This window comes from Leptosomus discolor, chromosome 8 (genome assembly GCF_034619465.1).
Source record: "Leptosomus discolor isolate bLepDis1 chromosome 8, bLepDis1.hap2, whole genome shotgun sequence".
Taxonomy (NCBI): Eukaryota; Metazoa; Chordata; class Aves; order Leptosomiformes; family Leptosomidae; genus Leptosomus; species Leptosomus discolor.
Window position 1 is genome coordinate 52,541,740 of NC_141398.1, and position 19,819 is coordinate 52,561,558.

Sequence of the window (19,819 nt, forward strand, 5' to 3'; positions counted from 1 at the left end):
ATCTTTCAACTTCCAGATGAGTGCCCCAGTCAGCAAGTCAGGAGATTTTACAAGGTGGTAGTTACATGTAACAAAACACCAAATACACTCATTACTCAGTATTTCATAATTATTAATATATTTTAATCTTCTTATTATCTTGAAATTTCCCAAGGTAGTCCTGGTTCTGTTTTGCTTAGTAAAGAAATTATTGCACTTCAAAGACATAAAAGAACTGACAATCTTCTCCATTTTACTTTCTTTCAGGAATTAAGTTGGGAAGCTGCAGAGCATTAAAGTGATGTGTTTAATGTGTGGTGACATCCTATGTGCAGATCATTGTATCTGAAACTTTTCAGTAAACTTAAACTTTTTGACTTCCAAGGTGGAAGGGGTAGATTCTTGGACACTCCTGTGCCTACAAAATAACCAAAAATGAAGGAGGACAATTGTTTACATGCCGCTCTTATCTGCCTGGGCATGCTGTATTACAGCCATGCCATAACAACTGAAAAACTGAACCACACAAGGCCATCACTTCACGGTCACCATGAAAAAGGAAAAGAAGGACAAGTGCTGCATCGTTCAAAAAGAGGCTGGGTGTGGAATCAGTTCTTTGTTATCGAAGAGTATACAGGACCAGATCCTGTACTAGTAGGAAGAGTAAGAAAGAATTTCTTTTTCATTCATTGGTTAATGTTACCAATTTATATTATTATTATTTTGTGAGTTGCTTTTTTTCTTGCCATTGCTTTTCTGTTGTATTAGCTACTTCTTCAGCAGCTACTTATTCACCTAGAATTAATTGTTTTATTGTAGATCAATTAAGATGCTAGGCAAAATACTGCCAAAGTGAACACAAATTGTTCCATTGACCTCAGCAGTCTTTCAATGAAGGTGTACAAGCTGTTATTTATCACAACAGCAAGAACCACAGCAACCACCTGAGCAACAATATGTCTCAAGAATATCTGGTATCATTCTTGGGTCTTTAAAAATAATAATTAAAAATATAATGTCTAACCTAGCAGCTCAGTAAAAGTGTATTGTTCAATAGGTATCTCTTCATCCTTTCATTTCCAGGTTACCAGTTAATTAAATATATGAGGGGTATGCATAGAGGGAGATACATACCTGTGTGCACATGTATATGTACACACATCCTGGACTAATTTTTTATTCTGTTACTGTCTAAGACTAACAAAATATAAATACATAAATAAAACAGTATATTTGCCAGTTTATAAATGGTCAGAAGAACTGTTGATTTAACCCCAGACAAAAAGAGTGGAGAACAGAATCAATGACAGCAAATACCATTCTGGATATTCTGATTTAAAAGATAGTCAGTATTGTACAATTTGTAGATGTCAATATAAAAATCAATAAATCTGTAATTTGGCTTAATGTTTCCCTCATTTGTCAAACTGAAGTGTGCATTGTTTGAGAAAGTAAGAATGTTTAGTAAGCGTTTGTTACTTTGTTTATATTAAAGAATTGGTAATTAAAAACTAGTGGGCAATCACTGATTGGCTCGTTTTACATTCCATTTTCACTTAAGAGCTTTTTATATGCAACCTAGTAGGGTATGATTAGTATGAAGTATACAAAATTGTTGTAAAAATGACTCTTCTTTCCAACTTCATTTGAATAAAGAACCTGTTATAACTATCTTCTCATGAATTCTTTTCCTGAAATCTTAAAGCCTGGGTTTCAGTAGCACCACACGTGTGGTAGCATGCAAGTCTGTGCAGGCAGCTTTTCTGAATGCAGAACAGATGTGTTCACAGCATGTGCCTGAGTATGGGTTATTGCCTGATGTAAGACAAGATTTTTGACAACTATGAAATGATAGTAATTTCATGAACTTTTTTGTTTCATAAACACGTACCTGAAATGTATACCATCTTGTTAAGCTATGTTTGTTTCTCGTTTTGTAGCTTCATTCAGATATTGATTCTGGAGATGGAAACATTAAATACATTCTCTCAGGTGAAGGAGCAGGAATCATTTTTGTTATTGATGACAAATCAGGGAACATCCATGCAACAAAGACACTGGACCGGGAGGAGAGAGCTCAGTATACTCTCACGGCACAAGCTGTAGACAGGAACACTAACAGACCTTTGGAACCACCTTCTGAATTTATTGTTAAAGTTCAAGATATAAATGACAACCCGCCTGAGTTTCTTCATGAAAACTACCATGCCAATGTGCCAGAGAGATCAAATGTAGGTAAGTACTCACAAATGCAGTTCGGTTCCTGGCCTTATGGAAGATGTTGAATTGTCAGTACATCTTGGCTTTATTTCTTATTGTCTAGGATTTTGAGAAGTAACATTTACTTCATGCTCAGCCAGTGGCTCAGTCAATTTATCTAATTTGCCCACAAAATCAAATTCTGCAGAGCTACTAACTGTCATCGTTGAAGTGTCTCTGGATGGTTGCTAGAACAGGACTTTTTCCTCCTAGGAACGAACTTGAGGGTCCCCTGGAATTTATGGAGTGTGAATACTCTGGGGTGAATATCAAGATCATTTTTTTGCCAGAGCTGTGTAATAAAACTCAGGAGTTAATGCCATACTATCTATTCCATTTTCATCTATTGTTTGAGCTTGTGTCTATCTAGGAGATTTCTACAGGAATGATTTCTCTGAAACTTATAGAGGGAAATGTAAAAAGAACTCTGTTGTTTGGCTGTCTAATGACAAAAGCAATATCACGCTTAAACTACTGAGGAAAAAAACCATAATGGTACAGAGCAACATTTATACCTTCGCTGTTTAGAAGATTAATCCACATCACAGCTCTTGACAAATCTTTTTGGATCTTATGAGTCTATTTTGTTGTATAGAAATCGCCAAGTAAAATATTTTAAATTACTAAACCTGGAAATAAAAAAATTGAGAAGTATTTATGCCGCATGACTGAAAACATCTTTGCATGGTTCTTACAGACGTGTTTGCTTCTGACCATATTCCTTCTGTGTTTGCTTTCCATTTTTAGGTACATCAGTTATTCAGGTAACAGCTTCAGATGCTGATGATCCTACCTATGGGAACAGTGCCAAACTGGTTTACAGTATTCTTGAAGGTCAGCCGTACTTCTCAGTGGAAGCTCAAACAGGTATTATTGAGCAGTTTGTTTGAGTAAGACCTCATATCCGGAATACATTAAAATGAAGAACTAATTTTATTGACTGAGGCAGTGTGGTTGCTGATGTGTTTGAGCAAAGCTTCCTTCATACTCTCTTGATTCTAGCTAAGCTCTTGTGCAGGTTAGTCCACTGTCATTTGGTAGAGCTTCTGGGTGCACTACACTAGAAAGGTGATACCGTTTCTTTTGTGGTATCATATGATATGATAGAAATGGCAGTTTCTGTACTGAAATGTAATTCTCCAGGGTGGTTCTGTTTTCAACTGTGTTGAATATTCAGGCTGCTTTCATTGCATAGCATGATGCACACTGTAGGAAAAACAGAATCTGCACTATCGTTGCAAATATTGCTGTATTTTAATGCAAGCAAAAAATGCAGTATCCAGTTTTTCATGATGTGACCCTGTGAAAATTTGTATGTGCCATATTTTCTTTGTATTTATAGGAATTATCCGAACTGCCCTTCCAAATATGGACAGAGAAGCTAAGGAAGAGTACCACGTTGTAATACAGGCAAAAGATATGGGAGGACACATGGGAGGCCTCTCAGGGACAACCAAAGTAACAATTACACTTACAGATGTCAATGACAACCCACCAAAGTTCCCACAGAGTAAGTAACAACAAAATCCTTACTCAGTTTAGTACTAGTACCCATATTTGTATAGTATCGGATATATTCAAGACTTCAAAAAGCAGTAATTGAGGGATTATCACCGCATACGTGTGAATAGATAAATATTATTTACACGTTTTTGCTAGTAACATATAGAGCGTTAGCATTTGGGTTATTTGCTTTGTTTTGCAAAGTGAGACATTTTTTAAGGTTGGGATTAGATTACAAAGATTCCTAACCCTATACTTCATTTTTTTAAATTGGTGGACCATTTTATAATAGAAATATACCTATGATGTGATCAGGGAGACATGGTCTGGACTTGTTTGTTAATGGAGAAAGAAGCTCCATTTCTTGAGGGCTTTCTTGTGTGTTAAACCAAATTGGTCAAAAATATTAGACAATGTACCTGCCCTGCAGCAGTGCTAAGATAAGCTGGTTTACTTCCTTTCCCATTTTCATAATTATAGTGTGGATATAAGAGACACTTAAAAAAAAACAAGCAGTGTTTACTACTCTGCTCAGACCACAAGAACTTTAAGAAACCTTTGTGGGGAAGTAGGAGGAGGATAAAACAAAAATCCCTGCATGTATTGTGTAGCAACAGATTTTTCTGTGTTGGGAGAGTTGGAGTATGCGGTAGTCATGTAGCATGTATGCAGCAGAAAGCTCTCCAGTTAGTTTTAGAGTGTTTGAAAGAAGTCTCTGAGTGCCCTTATGTCATGCCTTTCAGTACTCCAAGTTCATAGCTATTTGCAAGCATAGTTATGATAGTAATTTTCAATGAACAAATCCACTTTGCGTTTTGATGAAGGTGGGCAAAGGAAAGGAGATCTGCTTTGTATTCTTACAGCTATATTTCTCAGGCTTGAAGTATCTTGCTTTTCTTGGCCCTTTATGAAAGTGTTGCACAATCTATTAACAGATCCTTATTATGCCCTTTCTGGTCTTTGACAGACCTTCAAGTGAGAGAGCATCATTTTTTATTTCACATAGCCTTTCATTTTAGAGTGTTGATGCTTCATCCTTTTCTTCTATAACACTCTCAGTGAATGGTGAATATCCATAAGGATAAAAGTTAAGACTGGGTACTCCTCAAGACTTATATTTACCATGGCAATACAAACTACATATTTAAACTTATGGTTGAATTGTATTGCTGGTAAATAAAGTCATTTTTTATGCCTGTGCTATTTATTTTTCACATATAAAATTAATCAGCGCTGACATTAACACATTCAGTCTTCACAGTTGGGTGGAAGTACATTAATGGACCCACACATCTGTTCTGCATCTCATCTCTGCATGATTGTTTGGGTTTTTTTTTCTGGTGTGCAGTGCACACACCATCCCAGCCCACCCTGTTTATCCTCTGAGCAACTGTTATGACACTGATATGTCCTGGACACGACCATCTCTGTCACAGCTCTGCTTCCAATGTTGCAGCTTCCTGAACCCTCACGCAAGAACTTAAATGACGTAGCCAGGCCCTAAATGTAATATCTATGTCAGCATTTTCTACCATTCTAACAGGAAAGTATTAAATCCTAAAAATGTCAGGTTTTACATGCCTCACAAACATACTTTTTCTTTCAAAATCAAAACCTGGGACCCCGGTACATGGTATTTGTTGAGTAACTGAATCAAATGATGCATTTTTCTCTACAAATTCAAGGTGCTTTACTGAGTGTTTTGGGAAAATATTTAAAATTATCAGAAATGCCGAATAGCAGTTACTCTACTTAATCTACTTAATTCACCCCCAACTTAAAACCTTCATTTGGAATGCTTTGTAACTGAAAACCAGGATTTGACCTGTTTATATAAACATCCAAATGATCGATTTTTTTTTTTTTTTAATTCCTCTTTTCCTTCTTTTATTATTTTTTTTTTTCCTGTTGTTCATTGCTCAAACAATTAATGAGTTATGTGCTTAAATTTTGGGTTCTTTGTGACTGGAGTTAATGACCTATTTTGATGATATGTGCCAATTGTTTTTATGGGTAATGAGCCAAGTCCCTGCCTCTTGTAATTCTCCTGATGTTCCAGGGTGCTTGTGTAGCAACAATGAGCAATTATGGAGGGGGGAATAAATTAGATTATTTTATTTTCTCATGCCCTTTTTTTCACCAATTTATTAATTCTGATGAAGTGTCAGAAAATGGTGACATAGATTTGTACATTTAGGATCAGGTTGTGCTGTCTGAACTCTGGAGTGGGTTGGGAAGGTCCTGGAATCAATGCTGCCTAAAGGTCAACTGTTAGAGAGAGGTTTGTTGAGGAATAGTATTGCTTTCTTCTGGTGTCCCTGAATACGCACGGAAAAACCTATATGGCAACACAGCTGTGGGATGTTTGGGGATGATTTTCCTATTGGAGTTTGATGAGGGAAAGCCATTTTTTGTTTGGTATGGAATCCCATACAAATTGGTGTGTATTTTGTGTTGTGTTAAATTTTAATCATTGCTACTGTATGTTCATGCTCCAAATTAAAGCCATAGAAAGCATCAGTTTTATTCTTTAGCCAGCACAGTAGAGAGGTCTTACCTGAATCGTTGTATATAATTCATGGCTCCTGAATGAATAGGCAGAAACGCTTCTGGACTCTAAAGAGTTGAGGGTCATACTATCAGTCATATGAAAGAGAATTTTCCTTCCATTTTTGTGATAACATTTCTGATATGAATGATAACCTTGATGTCACAACAATTTCTGCAGTCTGAATGATTTGTTGTCTTTTTAACCCTACCCTGAACAGAGATACACATGTTGTGTAAAACATCCATGAGGAGGTAATATTATATAGATTAGCCATGTGTTTTAAGATTTCACAGTTTACTTGCTTCTCAGAGCTCTTTATGACATAATATTCCTTCAGAGGATTTGAAAATGTAAAAAATTACTGTGTTTGTTTGGAACTTACAAGTTAAATGAGTAAATATGCAACTGGAGTGCAGACTGCATACTTAAGGCAAATGACTTTTTTTCTTCCACCAGGTGTGTACCAGATGTCAGTGTCGGAAGCAGCTGTCCCAGGAGAGGAGGTTGGAAGAGTAAAGGCCAAAGATCCAGACATTGGGGAAAATGGCTTAGTAGCCTACAGCATCATTGATGGAGATGGCATGGATATGTTTGAAATTTCGACGGATTATGAGACTCAGGAAGGTGTTGTAAAGCTTAAGAAGGTGAGTAATACCTACTAATGTGTTGTATTCTTTGTTGCTGACAGAATGTTTGGTAATAATGGATTACCACATAACCTAAAATATCATTAAATGCAATGTCACTTAATTTCTTTCTAAAGCTGTGATTAACTCTTAATATTCCATTTCCCCATTAGCTGAATTGGAATGGAAGAAAATAACCAAGAAGAGTTACATAAATACTGTACAGTGGATTAATTGCACAAACTAAATGAATTCATAATAAAAAGTCACGGTAAAATACAATGCCATCAGCTTCATTGTTAATGAAGTTTTGCCTAGTGCTGATAAGTAGCAGACATTCGCTGTTGCTTTATGTTCAGTCTGAATAGCCTCATGCCCTATAGTTTGAATTCCTCAGCTGTGCATTGTCCACAATATTGTTCTGAAGGAGTCACAGGCTATGCTAAAAGCAGCAAAAATACTGAAGTTATTTCATATACAATCCATCAGGGTGATCTTTAAAAGTGTTATTAAATCAATTTTAAATTACAAATTAAAATCCATAAATCTTATTCATTATTTAGACATTATTTTTTTCCCTTTGTATCTTTATAGCTATTCATCTTTCTTGGAGATAATCAAAACTCAAAGGAGAAGGCCTGGGCAACTTAACTTCAAAGTTAGCCCTGCCCTGCACATCAGGGTAGTCTCTCAGGAAGAGACACAGAGGTCTCCTCTGGTCAAAACTACGCTGTGGTTCAGTTACTGTATCTGTTCTGGAGGTGGGGAGTGTGTTTTTTGTGTGTTCTAAAACATGGGCGAACTGTCACACCATTCAGTCTATGGTGTTAGCATACTTTACAAATTGTGGTGGGCACCTGCATGATCATTTTGAGGCTCCCAGTACTTCAACACTGCAGCCATTTCATGTCAGCGACAATGCAGGTATGCTGTGCCTTTGATCAGGCTCCCAAAAGGACTTATTCTTGGGGCATTATTTCAGCTCCCCTTTGTGAAATGCTATGAGATCAGATGGAAAGAACTACAGAAATGAAAGCACTGCAAACCATCTTCATAGTTCATCTGCTAAGTAAATAATTTAACTTCTCTGTGGCCACCTCATGGTGCACCCAGTAGCAATTCAAACCACATCTATATCTCTAAAGGAATGCCTCCCAGCTTGGGATAGACCAAGCCCAGCATTTTCTGGGAACCTCTTTCCTATCCATTGCTCTTTTGTGCTACCTGGAAAGTTGGATCAAGAAAAGGTTGATTTTCCCAGTAAAGATGATTTCCTGAGTGATACAGCAAGCGAAGAGCAGGACAAGGACTCTGTTGTGATATTCTGAGTGCCTTTCTATGCTGCTCCATACATAGAATGTAGCTCCTTCCATTTGAGTCTTTATGTTTTTAAATACACACATTTCAGTCCAAGCTTGTTGAGAGATGCTCACGTTTGTTTTATGTCATCAAATACTAGGGGACTGCTTACTGCTTTTATACTCAGTTTTGCTAACTGTGGAAGGCATTGTCGTCTTGTTTCTCGCAGCTCTTAGATTTTGAAACCAAAAAGTCCTACAGTCTGAAGGTAGAGGCAGCCAATGTACATATTGATCCTAAGTTCATCAGCAATGGGCCATTCAAGGACACAGTAACAGTGAAGATATCAGTGGAAGACGCTGATGAGCCACCAGTGTTTTTAAAGCCAAGTTATATTTTTGAAGTACAAGAAAATGCAGCATCTGGTACTGTGGTTGGAAAAGTACATGCCAAAGACCCTGATGCTGCAAATAGTGCTATAAGGTATGCTTCATTAGAGCAGACTGTTTCTTTCTAAGCATTAGCTTTTAGAATTGTTATGCAAGTTCTGCAAGCACAGTAATATTCTAAATTCACTCAGAATATTAACTTTAACCATATAACATTGTTTTTATTTCTTGTTCCGTGAACTGCTGCTTTCTCAAAGCCTGTATCACTAAGAAACCATGCCATAGCTATGTCTAACTAAAATATACGTAAGGACATCTGTGTTAGACTCTATTCTAAATTATTTTTTCTATAAAATATCCTATGCTGTTATCACAGAATGTTTTTTCTCAAAAAATAGAAGTCTAGGCAGTAGATTAGAGATTATGTTGAGTAATCGTTAGGCATTAATTGCTAATGACAAGCACATACGAACACCTACTTTCTGCATTTACATTGGGCAGTCTTCTATTCATTTATTTTTGTTTGTCATCTTCTCACTGTAAATTTAATTATGAAACTCTGTTTTGTGGGTGTAGTTAACATTTCAAAGGATTGCAATGTAGATACGAAAACCAGAGCTGTATAAAGCTGTACAAATGTGTAGATAATGGATAACATTTAATAATCTGGTACGATCAATTAACATTCTGAGCAATCCAAATATCAGAAGACTTAAAAGATCTTAATGATTAATATGAAATGGAAGAAAACATGAATATCTCAGTAGATATTTTATCATGTTTTATAAGAGAAGAAAATAAAGAATATTTTTGACCTTTAATATAGAGACTTCAAAGAACAAAAATTTTCACTTACTACAAACACTCTGATGTAATATTTTTTCTAAATATAGAAACCAACCAGATGAATTTCCTTTTAAAAGAACACATATCATCTCTTTGACAATGATATTAACGGTAACAACAAGTGTACTACTTTAAATTATTTAGAAATAATAATGATATAGAATAAATTTGGATGCATGAAACTACTAAGTTCTTCTTTTATCTAATTACTGACTTTCAATCTTCTTTAGATATTCAATTGATCGTCACACTGACCTTGAAAGATATTTTATTATTAATGCAGAAGATGGCAATATCAAGACAGTAAAAGCTTTGGATAGGGAAGAAATTGCTTGGCATAATATCTCTGTCTTTGCAGTTGAAGTCCGTAAGTATTTCACTGAAGTATTTTATAATGGTATAAATTCTGTACACTTCTAATTGTCTCAGATTGATAAGCTGCAATAAATCTCGATAGAAACACTTTAGCTTATTTAATTTTTACCTGGATACAGCAGGGATTTTGTTTGTTTTGAGGGATTTTCCTGCTTCTGTTTCATTTTGGTTTTACTTACTCCCATAGACAAACAACACCAGGAAGCCAAAGTTCCAGTTGCAATTAAGGTCGTTGATGTCAATGACAATGCTCCAAAATTTGCAGCAGCCTATGAAGCATTTGTCTGTGAGAATGCTCGAAGCAATCAGGTATGCCTGTGCCCACCACCTTCCCTGCACATGAATTTCTTTGTTGAGGGTGTTAGCCCAGTTTTGTGTCGGCAGCTCAAATGAGGGGTAGTAAATGAATGTTAATTTTTAAATTTTGGCCAAAATGCCTAGAGCACACAGAAAGGCACTTTACTGTGTTTTTATTTTGAACTGCTATCAATAGTTATAGATACAGTGCTTTGTGCACTGAATGTGACTGCTATTGACTGAGAATCCACCTTCACATGTGCAATGAAGCCAGTTGGGAGCAGCTTTCCCAGCTGTGAGCCTATTTTGGATATTGCAGAAGTACTCAGCGTCTTATGGGAAGAATCACAGGACAGTGCTTGTAGAGATTAGCCTGCAGATTTATCCCTGAACAATCTGTGAGGAAGAGGGGTTGGTCTCATACAGAAATACAGCTCTACACATTATGTGCACCTTTGCAATTAGTGTGGCAGTTTGAAAAGGACATTGTGCTAACTCTGAGCTGCTGAATTTTCTGCAGAATTGTATTTTATCAGTTAAGTTATCATTAGTGCATATTTGTATATGAGAATGTATATATAGGTGTATACTTTTACATCTATAATTATGTGTTTGTTAAATATAATAGCAAATAAAGATTGCCTGTTCTAGTTTTGAGTCTGCTCTGTGTTTATAATTGCACAAATTTGTGTGGGTATTGGGGAGTGGTTCTGCTATTTCAAGATTCTTTGTATGCAAGAGATTTCTCAGAATGCTGTCTGCATGTGATACATCCAGAGGAGCTGTTTGTTTACAAAGTACTCTTCTTTTACAGCAATTTATTACAATTAGTGCTGATGACAAGGATGACTCGGCCAATGGACCAAGATTTATCTTCAGTTTACCACCTGAAATTATTCATAATCCAAATTTTACACTCAGAGACAACAGAGGTTTGTGTGAAGATTCCCTCTATACTAGAGTCCAAAGAAATGACAAAGTAAAACTAATGGCCAGTGTAGTGTCATGCAACAGCATTTTCATTAACTTTGACAGAATGTTTTCCAGAGATTTAGGGGAGGAAGGCAGAAACAATACAGCTGAAATACAAGGGTGTTCTTGGAATAATGTAATGCTTGTTAACTCACTTTCATTTTCTCGGATATATATTTTAAATTACAGAATAATACCCTACATGAAAAATCCACTGCCATTGCTATTTTATCTCCCAGGAAGAGGGTAAAAAACATTGACAAAAACATTCACTAAATGTAATTGGCAGATCTGCTTGATTTAGAGAAATCTTACTTGCTAAGTTAAAACTAGCTGAGGCAGGATAAATTGTTGGGTTGCTTGTATTTGTTCACCTTACTCTGCTTGCTAGTTTTTGTAAATTGTGGACCACAAGAGATGTGGGATAGATTCCTGACGGAATAAAATCGCTGCCACGCTAACCTAGGCAGGAAATACAAATGTGGATTTCTGTTGTGAAACATGCTCAGATTGGGTGCATTTCAGTATATGGGATCCTGATCCCTTTGCCAATTTTCTGCTCATGATATATAGTATAGTCTTGCATTCACATTGACGTTAAGATGTAAGAAATTTGTAGGCATACAGGCACAGATGAGCATCAAAACTTATTTGATCATCTAACATAATAACATCAGTGAACGTAACTTGCCAGAGGTTGAGGAAGCCAGAGGGATGTAAATAGAAAAAAGACAGGTTCAACCATTATACATATTTGTTTATTTAATGATAATCAATATGATATTCTCATTCAATGTTCGTTATCTTTCTGTACAGGGAAAAAACTCCTTCAGCTTCTAAGAAACTGGTTTTAATTAGCAAGCTTTAATGTTTGAAGGAAATTACTGTTTTCAGAAAAGTAGAACTCAGTTGAACTGGTTTAAATAATGAAACCAAATGATTTTTTCGAGATTACTGGAAGTGCAAAAGGCGACATAATACAGATACATGATTTCAGTAAAAACTTCTTTTCTCTCAAGTGTTGTTTTGTTGCATGCGTTGTATCTCTATCAACATCTGAAGTGAGGGTAATTACAGTCAGAGTTCCCAAACAAAATTTCTGTTATTCTTGAAGGATCAAAGTAATACTGTTGCTTAGTGCTTGACACTTGTATATACATAAGCAATTCATAAAGGATCCAGTGGAGGGGATATATTTATTCTCTTTAAAGTAGTAAAACACTGTTTTTGAAAAATTGATGAGTGTATTTTTAGAGAGAAGTAAATAAAAATGTATTCTTTGCTTGAGACCTGAGGCCAAGTTTCTCTTTAAAAGATATTCTATGGTCACCATATCAAACAGAAAATGGATTAGATTTTATAATCTAACAGAAGCAGCATAGGTCAGAATTGAGATGCTCTGATACAGCTGCAGGCAAATGGTATTATGGTTCCAGACTCCAGCCATTTCCACTAATCCTTCATTTCCATATGCAGCAATTTCATCCTTTTTTTTTAATGGCAAAGTTAACCCAGATAAAAAAGTTTTGTAATTGAAATGATGATGTCAGTTGAATGTAGTTGCTGGACCTGACAATACTGCAAAAAGCTATTTCAGCAAGACAGTATTTAAGGATTGACTCTCCCTGTATAATTTTGTGTTTGGGAAATGAATAGTGTAATGAAATCTGTCCATTTCCATCCTGTCTTTCCATCACTTTTGTGCAATCCTCAGTGCAGTGATGATGTTAATTTAACTATTTCTGTGGGGTTTTTTTAAGTAAGCTATGGTAGAGAGCAAAGTAAAAAAGTTAAAATTCTATATAGTTCCATTTAAAAATAACTTCTCAGAGAGAGCGTGTTACCATTTGCAAGTCAAATAATTTACATGATCATTTAAAGTTGTTTTTTTCAGTTGTAAATCTGAATAGTCTATGTACCATGCCACTGCTTTCAGAGGGAATTGCTAGTTTCAAAGAAAAATAGCTTTATTAACTATGGAGAACAGTTAATGAAAACTCCAATGTTTGGGTGTATTACAGAACTTTAAAGTGAATACAGTCCTATAATTATCATTTAATAGAGTTTCTTTCTACCAAGTCCTAAAAGTAATCACATATTGCAGTAATCCAAAAAACGTAATCACATTCTACATCCTATTAATAGCCTACTGTGTTACCAAGTTTTTCAGCTGAGACTATCTTCCATAGAAAACATGAGATAATGGCTTATCACATGCTGTGATAAAACACTGAATTACTTTTGTGCTGTTTACTTACATTATACCACGTAAATAAACAGTACTGTGTTTGCCCAGGCTCTGTTCAGTTTTAGTCCCATTGAAGTCAGAGCTTCAAACGAGCAGTAGAGGCTCATGACACTTCACAGCAGAGAGACAGATTTTTAGCAAATGGATTTCCTGCCTTTAATCCTGCTCTGTCCTAAACTGAAATGCCCTTTACTTGGGCTCCCTCACCTTGTGTGGAGGACTGGCACTTAGCCAGCATTGCTGGAAGGATCGCAACCACTTTCCTTTACCATGCTGCCCAAGGACAAATTACAACACAATGGCAAAAGCAAGCTGCAGTAATGTTCTCAAATACAAAAGATAGTGCTTTTCAAAGACTGGAATTAAATTTGTGAGTCCACTAAAATCAGTGACTAAAATCCACTTTTTTCATAGTAGCATGTCCTCTGGCTCTCAATTTCAGACCTTTTAATCAAGACGTTTTAAAACTTATGAACAATAAAGTTGTGGGATTTTGCCGTGGATTATCCCCAGCAATTGCCACTGCCTAGTAATGATTTTAGACAGTTGGACCCCTGAAATCATTTAGGTTTCTTGCTGAATCAGCACTCACATTCTGATAGAGGTGATAATGTTCGCACAAGAGTCAGCTTCTTTAATCTCGGAACCTCCTTCCACAATGTATGTGTTAACAAGCACCCAAAAGATAAGCTACATTTGCCTGTATGTAGAGGAAAAATTGGAAACCTGTCAATAGGATCACCAGAGAAAAAGACAAAAGTCAAAGGTCAGGAAGCTCACTATAAAGATCATCATAATGTCATGCAATTTTAGCTTCTAATTGTGAAGCTCTTGTGGAGAGTATAGGTAATCTTCACTTACAACACTGTTGGATATTGACTATCCCAGACAATAATAACTGGAAAAATGAGAGTGTGTGTATTTTTCTGGATAGTGCTGAGATGCGTATTTTCTTCCTTCTGTCTTATGTTAGCCCTCATTGTGTTCATTAAGACTGTCAGTCATGTAGCTCCCATATGTGTTAAGTAATAGTTTTAAGCTGGTATTGACATTTAACTTCTGTTTCTTGGCTTAAAAAATGCCATTATACCTGGATTTTAGTTATACTCATAGGACTTGAAAATAATGAAAAAGCAAGGATAAGAATATTAGTTAGGATTATATGTTATCTTTTATCTAGGTAAAAGAGGGTTTTTTTCCTCTTATGGATAGTACGTTTCTTCTAAATGTGAGAAGTGAACATAAATAGAAAAAAAGTTTAAAAAAATGACCTTTTAGGGTTGATCTATGGTAGTCTCTCTTAAAATTTAGCTAGGCGTGTTGATTGGATTTTTCTTTTTAAAAAATTAAATTAAAACTAGAAATCACTTAAAGTTAAACCAGGTAAATCAAACATTGGATCAAATTCAGCCTTAGTGTAATGTAATTGACTGCAGTGGAGTTGGCCAATCTGTATAATAACTGAATAATTTGCCATCCTTTTGTTATTTGTAGTTAGGAATACTATTTAAGCTGCCCAAATTCAAGAAAGATGCAATGTGATATGATATAATATAATTTAAAAAATGTGTAGCAAACAGACTGAATATACTAATACATAATATAGCCTGTGTTTCCTTCCATATTGCCTTTGCAGTCTCTAGGCAGTTATAGCTTGGCCCACTATTAATGTTCATATTTTTTGCCATCAGAATAATCTGTCCTATTGTGAGCTTTCATTTAATTGAGCAGATCTTTGTTCTCATATTGAGGAAATGAATTATTAAATGCATTTTAGAGAACCCTGTGGGATAGTTTTATTCTGTATCGGTATATTTTAGTTCAAGTATTAGCTGATAGGTTAATAGATATTAGATGTAACATCTCTATTTATACTGAATTGTTACGAGCCCATTAATTTAAAGTCTTAAAATAAGACTCCTATCACACAGACACTGATGTCACTAACGTCCTTTAAAAAAATGTGCTACGAGGGCTAGCTAGGCAAATGTTGCATGGAAACACTTAGAAGGTTAGAAAGACTCTGAAAAGAGACAAAGGGCACCTCCAAAACCCACAAGTAATAAATAATAAGATCTTTATCAGCTTCTCTGTGTTTAGCAAATATGACCATCATGTAAAGGAGAGGTTAACAAGCTGTTTTCTATCCAGACGTTATTTTTGTGAGACTTCAGTATCAGAATGAATACAGTTCTGTCATGCCGTGGTAACCACACTGGGCATCATGTGTGGTGAGCCTGGCAGGAGAGCTGTAGATATGGGGAGGTGAATTAATTTGGCTTGTAATAAACAGATTCTATCTATGACAGTCCTAGAAAAAATTTCATCCTTTCTGGTGTGATCTGCAGAAGTTACTAGTGGGAGAGTCAGATAAGCAGGGCCCTAGTGCAGCCATCCTTCTCATTCCATAAATTGACCTGTGTCCACTAAATTTGGGGACAGTTTCAGACCTTGTCCTACATCAGAGGTACTGCCTGCAAGAGTGGTTAATATAAGGCAAGAATACTTCTCTTTTGCTATAATTTATTCACAAACTTTCATGGAAATAGCAGTGATTAGATCATTAAGAGAGGTTTTATGATTTGCATTATTAAATTCTGGAATTTATGCTGACTCTTCAATAGGAAAATGATTAATCTTCTGCAGTACCTCGAGGCAATAGTAAAATGGGTACTGTTGGAGGTGAATAGCTCTCCCTTAGTAGATAAAAGAACCATTCTTTTCTTTTTTTCTTTCTGTTATAAAGTGAAGAGGAAAGAACATGGCAAAACAGAAAAGGTTGTGTGAAGTAAATCCTCATTCTAAAATAGGTTTTGAAGGTCTGAAACCCACAGATATGATTTCGTTTCATTTTATTTATTTCAGGATGTTTACAGTTTTATAAACTTTGGTTTGGTCTGAGAACTGAGAAACAAGGAGCACAATAAATAAATGCTGTTCATGTTTCCTAGCCTTTGTCTGGCGTGGCTGAGAGCAGGAAGCACTGGCTACCTCATCCCAGCATTTCATGTCACACACTTCCCTTTCAAATGCTTTTGCCCCAGGAAGTGTGAAGGACTATCCAAAATGACCTTCTGTTGAGATGGCAGCTCCTTTTCCATCCCTTCCACCAGGAGGTCCAGGCTCAGTGAGAACTGGAAATAGTATTACAGCAATAGTTTAACTCTTCCTCATATCCATGTAATTCAAAATGTGCCCAAACATACTGTGTCTGTATGATCAAGCTTTCTGAATTCTGGCTTTGGGAGTTTGTGTGAAAAACAGGTTCTGATAAAATACTGCTTACTTTACTTACTGAAACATGTCAACATTGCGGCTCAACTATGCTAATACACAGCAAATATTGGCTTTTATTTTGGTGGGAGTCTCATTAATACAGGCCATTTTGGTACAGATTTCTACCTTCGACTCCTGTAGGTCTGACACCAAGAGAAATAAATCAGGGAGATTTGATTTTCTCCTCCACTGAAGGTTTAAATTTTGGAAAGAGACTAGAACCAGCTCAAGCAGCAATACCAAAAGAGATTTTTTGTGTGTGTGTTCTTTGTGTTACCCTCATCACCCTAAAATAATTAAAATTGAGTGTGGTACTGTACGAATGAAGCATAATACTGTAATTGCTCCTGGGTCATTAAGAAGGTGATACTTTGCACTGGTTTATTGTACAAATAATGCGAAGGCATCTGAAAATTCAGAGCCGTGGTAGCAAGGTATATTTTTTTCATACTTACTTGTTTGTGGAAAAAATAATGATGACTAGCTTTCTTCTTTAAACAGATAACACAGCAAGTGTTCTTGTTAGACGTGAAGGATTTAGTCGCCAAAAACAAGATTTATACCTTCTTCCTATTGTAATAAGTGATGGTGGACTCCCCCCTATGAGCAGCACCAACACCCTCACCATTCGGGTCTGCGGCTGTGACAGCAATGGCTCCTTGCTCTCCTGTAATGCTGAAGCCTACATCCTCAATGCTGGATTAAGCACTGGAGCTTTAATCGCCATTCTTGCTTGCATTGTGATTTTGTTAGGTAAAAAAGTTCTTTACTTATTACTTTTCTATACTTGTTTGCACTAAAAATTTAACCTTGCCTACAGCTCCAAGATGGATAACTGAATCTTAATTTCTTAGCTTTTATTTTTATAGGAGGTACTAATCTGCCTAGCTGAAATGCAGTATTTAGTAACTGCAATAGCAAACACCAATGAATTTGTCTAGGTGTGCTCAGAGGATGTCCTTTTGTGGCCTAGTATCTGTTAATCAGGGACATTGTTTAAAGGAGGCCATGACATACAGTTTTAAGTTTTGTGATCTTCCCTGGATGACAAGTTCTTGTTGAGGTCAGCCAGGATTAATGGCTCTTGCCAGCTATTTCCCTCTAATTCTTCTTGTGTTGAAGACAAATGAATGGATCAGAAGTCCTGCTTTTAAGAAAATGCTGTAAAGCATTTCCTGATGATTTGAAAATATTTTAAATAAAATGTTTTAATTTGCCTGTAGTAATTTATAGTCTTTCTTACGTATTTTAAGTTATTTTATAGAAATTTGAAGTGAGAAGGAATACAGCACCAAGAGCGTGTGTATTGGGGTGTTGCTTAAGAAAAATTACGTTTTCATGGAAATGAGACATGGAATTAGGGTTAAGCTTGTTTTGTTGCAGATATACGTGTGATTGCGCTGCTCAAAGGCAGTGTCACAGTGTTCTTGCAGCACTAGGGTCCCACCAATCCTTTTCTTGAATTAGTCTTGCAGTAAGAGCAATGGCATTCAGCCCAAACAGAAAACCTCAAATCAGTGTGTTCAATTCTGTGTACAAACGTCAATGCTTTTACCTAGCTAGGCATGCTAAAAATGCAGATGTTAGCAAAAATACATGATGAATTGCAGCATAAAAGCTGAGATTTCAGTGAATGCAATAATCTGTCTATAAAGGAGCCACTGTTTGAGAGTGCAGTCTAACTTGCTTTGTTTTTTCTGTAGTCATTGTAGTGTTGTTTGTAACACTGAAAAGGCAGAAAAAAGAACCTCTGATTGTTTTTGAAGAAGAAGATGTTCGAGAGAACATTATTACTTATGATGATGAAGGTGGAGGAGAAGAAGATACTGAAGCTTTTGACATAGCTACTTTGCAGAATCCTGATGGCATCAATGGATTTATCCCTCGTAAAGACATAAAACCTGAGTATCAGTATATGCCAAGACCAGGGCTTCGGCCAGCTCCTAATAGTGTCGATGTTGATGATTTCATCAACACGAGAATACAAGAGGCTGATAACGATCCAACTGCTCCTCCTTATGACTCTATCCAGATCTATGGCTATGAAGGAAGAGGCTCAGTGGCTGGTTCACTTAGCTCATTAGAGTCAGCGACAACAGATTCTGATTTGGACTACGACTATCTACAAAATTGGGGACCTCGATTTAAGAAACTTGCAGACTTGTATGGCTCCAAAGACACTTTCGATGATGATTCTTAACAATAAAGTTTAAGATTTGGCCTTAAGAACTGTGTCCGATGTTCTGAAGAATCCAGAAGAAATGTAAGCAGGTATTTTTTTAAAAATTAAGAAAAATCTCATTTAAACATTTAAGTTTGACAGAGAGGATTCCTTTGATAAAAAAGGACATAAAAGTGGTAAATACTGTGAAGTACCTTTTCCTACAAAAGGCAAATATAGAAGTTGGCTGCCAACTTCACTAAAGGAAAAAACCCACTTAAGAAATACAAAATATTTAAATGAAGGAAAATGCTAAAAGCAAACCTACAAATAAGGGAAATCTTTTATGTATTATGAACATCTAAATCTTTTTATGTCAAAGAAGCTTCCACGAATTAGAAAAGATAACAGTTCTGAGCTGTAATTTCGCCTTAAACTATGGACACTCTATATGGTAGTGCATTTTTAAACTTGAAATATATAATATTCAGCCAGCTTAAACCCATATGATGTATGTACAGTACAATGTACAATTATTATGTCTCTTGAGCATCAAACTTGTTACTGCTGATTCTTGTAAATCTTTTTGCTTATACTTTCATCTTGAACTAATACGTGCCAGATATAAAAACTCTGTCTTGTTGCAGTGGGAGGCGCCCTATTTCTATGTCATTTTTAATGTATCTATTTGTACAATTTTAAAATTCTTATTTTAGTATACATACAAATACCAGTACTCTGACATGTAAGAAATGTTACAGCATCACACTTATATTTTATGAACATTGTACTGTTGCTTTAATATGTGCTTCAATATAAGAAGCAGACTTTGAAATAAACTGATTCTTTTTTAATTCTTGTTCTGGTTATTAAGCATATAAGGAAAAACATAGTGTTTCTAATGTCCCATTTATAGTTCTGACTAATTTACTACAATTGTGACCTTTTAATAGCCTTATTTATTATGTGTTTGTAGTTGGTTTGTTGCCTTGTTAAGTGATTATTTAAAAATCAAGTACATTTTACAAATGTTTTTTA

General features: G+C 35.9%; 1 protein-coding gene across 3 annotated transcripts; it reads left to right on the forward strand.

The window, feature by feature from the left end:
• Positions 1 to 414: 414 nt before the first annotated feature.
• On the forward strand, positions 415 to 18,820 carry CDH11 (cadherin 11). Of its 3 annotated transcripts, XM_009960357.2 has the most exons (11): positions 415 to 642; positions 1,920 to 2,214; positions 2,986 to 3,105; positions 3,581 to 3,748; positions 6,749 to 6,936; positions 8,447 to 8,700; positions 9,683 to 9,819; positions 10,015 to 10,136; positions 10,939 to 11,056; positions 17,122 to 17,373; positions 18,324 to 18,820. In XM_009960357.2, exons 1-11 carry the CDS (start codon positions 415 to 417, stop codon positions 18,818 to 18,820), a joined length of 2,379 nt encoding a protein of 792 aa, XP_009958659.1. The 3 variants fall into 3 exon arrangements, with proteins under 3 accessions (XP_009958659.1, XP_086325258.1, XP_086325257.1); XM_086469132.1 differs by lacking the exon at positions 2,986 to 3,105 and having other exon boundaries at positions 574 to 642; XM_086469131.1 differs by lacking the exons at positions 415 to 642; positions 1,920 to 2,214; positions 2,986 to 3,105 and adding an exon at positions 9,947 to 9,960 and having other exon boundaries at positions 3,607 to 3,748; positions 9,683 to 9,823; positions 10,033 to 10,136.
• Positions 18,821 to 19,819: the final 999 nt, after the last annotated feature.